This window comes from Panicum virgatum, chromosome 7N (genome assembly GCF_016808335.1).
Source record: "Panicum virgatum strain AP13 chromosome 7N, P.virgatum_v5, whole genome shotgun sequence".
NCBI lineage: Eukaryota > Viridiplantae > Streptophyta > Magnoliopsida > Poales > Poaceae > Panicum > Panicum virgatum.
In genome coordinates, this window is record NC_053151.1 from 1,839,650 (window position 1) to 1,846,385 (window position 6,736).

A 6,736-nucleotide genomic window follows, 5' to 3' on the forward strand; every position below is an offset into this window, starting at 1 on the left:
GTGGAGGTGACTGCAAAAGATGGTAAATCAGCAAACTAGTTGCTTATTAGACTGTCATTGTGAAATGTTGGTTATTTATCTTGTTTTGAAGTGCTGATTTGAGTAGCTCCCTTAGTAGTATTGTGAGATTTATATTTTAGAGTTTAGATTGGCAAGTGTGCAGCATAAATTTAATTGGCAAGTGTTGATCTGTACTATTGAACAATTCTTGATCTGTACTATTGAACAAGTTCAATCCGTGGTATACAATGATTTAATTGTCAAGTGTGCTGCATAAATTAAAGTTGAGTTTATATGTGTTCCTGCAGGGAGAGTGGTGAAGTTAAATGGACCAATTGAGGTCACATGGAGCCATGGCGAGCCTTACCCCAAACCTAATGGGGCTGGATTTCTGTGCTACTATTGTTTTAAAACAAAAAAGGGTGGTGGTGTATCTCGTCTAAGGGAGCATCTTGGTGGAATAACTGGGAATGTAGTGGAGTGTAAAAATGTGCCAGCGCATATTAAGAATATAATGGCAGATGAATTTGCATCAGGAAGAATAAGAAGGAAGAGAAGTACTAATCTTCGTCTCTATGTTGAAAAGGAGGTGGCAACAGAAAGGGTATCTGGTAGGACAAGCATCCCTCTTGATGAAGAAGCACAGATTGAGATGGCAATGAGAGAGTCTCTAAGGGATTCTAATTCCGCCATGCAGCAAGATAATTCTTCATCTTTTGGCAAGTCTGTTTGTAACAAGGCTGGTGCAAGTTATTCAGCTAATCATCAAACTACGATTGATAGATACTATAAAGGTCCTGGAAGTTCTTCCAATGCTCCTTTTGATGTCGATTTGGCTCGCAGTAAGGCCCAAGCACAACCTCGGGTGGATGTTATGCTAGAGGGGGTTGCCAAAGAGCAGCTTGGGAAAGCTTGGTCAAAATGGTTTCATGCTAATGATATTCCCGGAAGAAAAGCGGACTGCCCATACTTCCGCTCAGCAATTAAGTTAACCCAACAATTTGCTGAAGGAGTGCCAATTCCATGTGGGAAAGAAATAGATGGTCCCTTGCTGGATATGAATTATGCTGACATGAAGGCTCACATGGCTGCCTTCAAGGATGATTGGAAAGATTATGGGGTTACTGTCATGTGTGATTCATGGACAGGTGAATACTTGTACCTTTGTAGGCCTATATTTTGTTGTACTGTCCATATTGAAATAATTAATCTTGTGCACTTAGCGTTGTGTTTTTTCTGCTGCATCTACAGGTCCTACCATGATGTCCATCATTAACTTCATGATATATTGCAATGGACGCATGTTCTTCCATAAGTCTGTAAATGCAACCGGTGATATTCAAAATTCAGAATATCTTCTTGACATGATTGGTACAGTGGTTGGTGACGAGATTGGAGCCAAATATGTTGTTCAAGTTGTCACAGATAATGGTTCTAATTATAAGAAAGCATGTCTAGACTTGGTTACCATGTATCCACATATTACTTGGCAACCATGTGCTGCCCATACCATCAACTTGATGCTAAAGGACATAGGGCGCTTTTCAGATGTTGAGGAAGTAGTGGATAGTGCAAAGCGAATTTGCAGATTCTTATATAAACATAATAGGTATGACTAGTGACTAGTGTTCTTGTATTGGATAAATAATTCAGCCATCTAGTATTGTCTTCTTGTTGTGTTTATGAAAATTCAATGATGTTCTTCTCATGTTTTTTATTTGTAGGCTGCATGCTATGATGAGAGAAAAGATAGGGAGGGAGCTGATTCGGTGGAATGCCACTAGATTTGGCACTGTTTTCATTTTTCTCCAGAGTTTTTGGGATAGACAAGATAAGTTCAAGCAATGGATGGTATCTGATGACTGGGAGAAATGTGTGTGGGCTGGTAAGGCTGACCATGATTTCACATATGATTGTTTGACCAGCAAAAAATGGTGGAGTCAAATGGAAGTGGTGTTAAAAGCTGTCTCCCCAATCTATTCTGTACTTCATTTAGCTGATCAGCAACAGAAGTTCTATTCTCTATCTGCATTCATTCCAAAAATGATGGAATCTATGGCAGAAATACGTGGCAATTTAAGTGATAATACCATCCAAAAAAATCTACAGAATAGGGTGTTGGAAAAAGTCCAAGGAAGACTTGATTATCTTGTCAATGATACACTTATGCTTGCAGGTGAGGGCTTAATTGATAAATTATTCAATTCATGTTATTGTTTCATGCATCACTAATTATTAAGATTGCTGATTTTATTTTATTTTTTGTTAGCTGCCGCACTTGATCCTAAAGCACTGTACACTTCCAAGCTTGCAAGGAAACCAAAGTCCAGACATGCTGTCACATTGGCCATCAAGAAGCTTGCAGGCTCATCTTCAAAGGCTTCTGCTGCAATCGATCAATTTACTTTCTTCTCAAAACAGGGAGGGTTATTTGGAGGAGCGGAGGCTCGAAAATCGGCTCTTAATGGCCGGTGTAGTGCAGGTAATTGCATGTTTAATTTTTTTAATGTGCATTATTTTGTTGCTTTCTTATGTTTGAATTCTTATTTCATTTACCATCATTTTCCTAGCTGATTGGTGGGATCAATATGGTGGAGACTGTAGTGAACTACAAGCGGTTGCAAGGCATATTGTCTCACAATGCATGTCCTCTAGTGGGTGTGAGCGAAATTGGAGCACATTTGCCTTGGTGCACACCAAATTGAGGAACCGGTTAAGTTACGATAAGCTTCACAAGTTGGTTTTTGTACATTATAATTTAAAGTTGCGTATCCAACATTTCGTAACTGACATGCAAAACCTTCAAGAAATGCAAACCAACAAGGAGCATGAAAGAGATTCTGATCCTTGTAGCATCCTAATAGATGTGACTATGTATGATGAAAGGAACCCGATCATGGATTGGTTGTGCACCTCTAGGAGTGAGTCCGCGCCGACTCTAGATGAACGTGATGACCAGAGGCCCGAATCCCCTAATCCTAGCAGACTTGTTATAGATGAGTTAGGGATGAGTGATGAAGAGGTGGCTGCATTTAAAAAGAAGATTGGTGGGAAACTAGGTAAGAAAAGGAAGGAAGAATTTGAAGATATTCTCTGATTATGAATCAGAATCAGGTCAGCAAGGTAGCCCTGTTTATGCTGAGTCAGGGGAGAGTAGTTCTGATGACAGTGAAGGCAATGGTAAGTTTAATTTTTTATGGGATTCTGCATATTATATACTGTAGCTTTGCTGAAATATTAATCTTTTTAAAGGTGATGGTGATGCTGTTCATGCTTCTGGTGATGCAAATGAACTTGGAGAGGGAGGCTCGACAACTCAGGAAGGAGGTAATGTTCCTTGTACTAGTGATTGCTGGCTGGAGGACTTGGTACCAGCGAGTTGCCGCTCAGAAATTCGGCACTTGGGACGAGCAAGGGATTGCACACTGCATCGGCCTGTCAGTGATGGGGTCAGCCAAGCACAAAGCACCACTGGCCGCGTCGGTGTACTTTTGGAACGACGCTGTCAACTGCTTCCTCTTCGGGCACGGGCCAATGGCACCGACTCTACTGGGCGTGCACATGCTGACTGCTCTGAATGTGCATAAAGAATCGAACCCGTTCCTGGAGAAGGTGACCACTCATCATCGGCTCGAGGTCGGGACACAATCGAGTGGATGGAAGTCATACATCCTCAAGTACTGCAAATCTGAAGGGCCTGTCGACCATCGGGAGCACACGACATTCTTGAACATGTGGATCGACAGGTCTTTTTTCTGCGGGAGTTCCCTGGAGCCATCCTCCAATTATCAGTACTTGGCGGAGAGGTGGCAGACGGAGTCAAACTGCCGATGGGTCGATATCTGCTCGACACCACTTTCAACATGCTGCATCTGGCATCGAGTAGACTGCGCGACGGGCAGCTAGTCGGCCATCTGGGAGGCCCCTGGTGGTTTCTGCAGTTATGGATTCATACTTTCACCGCGCTGGCGTCAGATGTCAATCCTTTGACGATCAGCTGCCCCGACCTCGACACTCCTGAAGCACTACAAGAAATCTGGCCTTCCGTGACGTTTTCAGACCTTCCGTGATGTTTTATTTGTGACATTTTTACACATTGTCACAGATATGGGGTTGGCCTGTTTGGACTCCGATCGGGCCCGGAATCTATGACGAAACTGCTCAGTTCGTCACAAATGAGTGTGATGGCCCATTTGGGCTCAATCCGGGGAATACGTTCTATGACGAATCTGTGGTTTCGTCATATGTTTCATCACAAATGTGTGTTAGGACTATTTGTGCTCAATCCGGGGCTACGTTCCATGACGAATCTGTGGTTTGGTCATAGATGCGTTTGTTGGCCCTAGACCTGGGCATGGGCTGCCCGACCCGACGGACCCGACCCAACCCGCCCGAAAATAGCCCGACCCGACCCGAAGAGTTTGATGGGCGGGCTCGGGTCAAAATTTTTGACCCGGTATGACTGACGGGCCGGGCACGGGCTAAAAATTTTGACCCGAAACCCGAAAAACCCGAAGGAACCCGACATTTTACATAGGCCCGGCCCGACCCGACTGACTGTCGGGTCAGGTGCGGGCTCAATTTTACGGCCCGGCCACCGGGTCGGGTCGGGCACGGGCCGCTAGAAAAAACACCGGGCTTTTTTTGGCCCGACCCGAACCCGACCCGGCCCGGAGGATGCCCAGTCTAGTTGGCCCATTTCGTTTCGTGTGCAGATATTTCTAAGTCAGCCTCTCCTGTGCCCGGGTTTACTCGCCCTTTCTAGATCTGTCGTCTCCATCCCTCAGGCTCTGTCGTGTCTCGCCCGGTGGCGGATGCGGCAGCGGAGTGCGGCGTCGGCAGTCGGCGGATCACCTGGTAGGTGCGCTCCGTGTTGCACTAGGTACGCGGATCACCGGCGGTAGCGGCGCGCGGCGTCGGCGACCGGCGGCAAAAGGTACGCATAATCTAGCTTCCAGTGTGAGTGGAAGACTTGGGGCGCCTCGACGTCGTTCTCACTGCTATCCCCTTGCGGCAGCTGCAGAGCCAGGAGGAGAAGCAGAGGGGTCGGCGGGCGGGCAGCGCGGGCGGCGGCGAACGTTGCCGGAAGTGGTCACGGCGCACAGCGTCGACGGCAAACTGTCCACCTGCTACGAGCGCTTCCTCCTCAACTCCATCGGCCGGCGGGAGCAGGTTCGTCCAGCGCGCTCCGCCGAAGCTCCTGCGCCCCTCACTCACCTGCTCACCTCCAAGCCCCCCCCCCTCTCCCTCGGCCGGCCAGGCCCACCGCGCATCCCCCTCCTCGTCGGCTCCCTCTCCCGTCTCGATCCCCCCTGCAGCCTGCGCCGTGTTCTGCCTTATCCAACGGTTGCTCCCTCATTCCTGATGCAGCAACATATAAGTAGGATAGTGGATATAAAAATTTTTGGAAATCGTAGACAACAATAAATGGATAGATGGTGAACCATCAGGTGAGGGATTGATCATGATTAATTGGGAAATTTTGAAGCAAACGAACATGGTGAAATAAATCACCTATACTGTTTAACCATTATGGAAATTTCCGGCCTACATAGAGCATATTTGAAGTAGTGTTGGTGTTTGTAATCGAAACTAAAAATTCTGAGGAGCTAAAATCATAGAATCATAAAAACTTCATGGTGTTACACACATGTTAGAAAAACAGAATTTCATTGGTGTTGTCTGTGCGTTCTTCACTTCACTGATTCCTTACTGCTTACTGTGTCCTACTGTGTGCATTCTTCACTTCACTTCACTGATTCCTTACTGCTTGCTGGTTACTGATTGCTGACTGATCATTTTGATTGCATCTTTGAATTGGTGGAGAAGAACATAAATTAGATGACTTGCATTTTGTAGTTGAGCTGCACATAATGCTGATGGCAGAGAGTACTCCCCTCGACGCCCTTGCATCGGCAGTGACGGAGATGGATAGAGTAGCAGACAAGTTGCGGAAGCATGTTACCGAGGCCAGGGCCGCAGATCGTACCAAGAACCAAGAGCTTGAGAAAGCACTTACTCAGGTAGAGGTTTTAGCTGAGTCGCTCGAGCAATTTGCATTCCTCTGCCAGGAGGTGGTTGTGAAGAACTCCCCGCCAGATCATGAGGAGATAACCTCTACGGATGAGAGGGAGGCTGCTGAAAGGCAATGGGAGTTCGAACATCCTATACCACCTCAAACTCTTGCGGAGCACTGCGAGCAGCACGGCTTGAACTATGACAGTGATCAGTCTAGGGGAATCAACTAGGTGAATTTTGCCTACGTGCCTAGTGTGACTGTTTTCAGTAGTGTTTTAGGTGTATGTACTGTACTGTGAATGTTGCCTAAGTGCCTAAGTGTGTCATGTGAATGTTGCCTAAGTGGCTGCTGTGAATATTGTTGTACTGTCATGACAGGGAATGCTTAAGCTATGTTCGGACTAAAACTTCTTATGCTGGGGGTTAGTAATGTTTGCACTTAATTCTTGATGCTGCCGGTTGATCATGTGATGATAGGTAAGTAGTGTTGTGTAAAAGCGATTGGTTCAATTTGGATGGCGTTGTACAGACTGCGCAGCAGCAGAAGCCAGAGATGCGTGTGTTGGCCCATTTCTCCCAAATTCAGTCCATTTAGTGCAGGGACTAAAACTCTAGAAATGGCTGAAGCCCACTTCCCGTTCAGCCTGACGGCCCATCGGCCCATCTCCACAGTGGACGGAAAACTGGCAGATATTTCCGAGTCGGCCTCTCGCGTACA

At 46.3% G+C, this 6,736-nt stretch overlaps 1 protein-coding gene across 1 annotated transcript; it reads left to right on the top strand.

Annotated features, from left to right (window-relative positions):
* Positions 1 to 1,724: 1,724 nt before the first annotated feature.
* LOC120682978 lies at positions 1,725 to 3,097 on the top strand. The gene is made up of 3 exons (XM_039964985.1): positions 1,725 to 2,176; positions 2,270 to 2,482; positions 2,571 to 3,097. The coding sequence occupies exons 1-3, from the start codon at positions 1,735 to 1,737 to the stop codon at positions 3,095 to 3,097; spliced, it is 1,182 nt and encodes a 393-aa protein (XP_039820919.1). The 5' UTR covers positions 1,725 to 1,734.
* The last annotated feature ends 3,639 nt before the right edge of the window (positions 3,098 to 6,736 follow it).

Bases quoted from the DNA above. Each gene is read 5' to 3' on its own strand.
- LOC120682978 (XM_039964985.1), top strand. From the start codon at position 1,735: ATGATGAGAGAAAAGATAGGGAGGGAGCTGATTCGGTGGAATGCCACT. The intron at 2,177-2,269 runs GTGAGGGCTTAA...ATTTTTTGTTAG, and splicing joins TGATACACTTATGCTTGCAG to CTGCCGCACTTGATCCTAAA. The intron at 2,483-2,570 runs GTAATTGCATGT...TCATTTTCCTAG, and splicing joins TAATGGCCGGTGTAGTGCAG to CTGATTGGTGGGATCAATAT.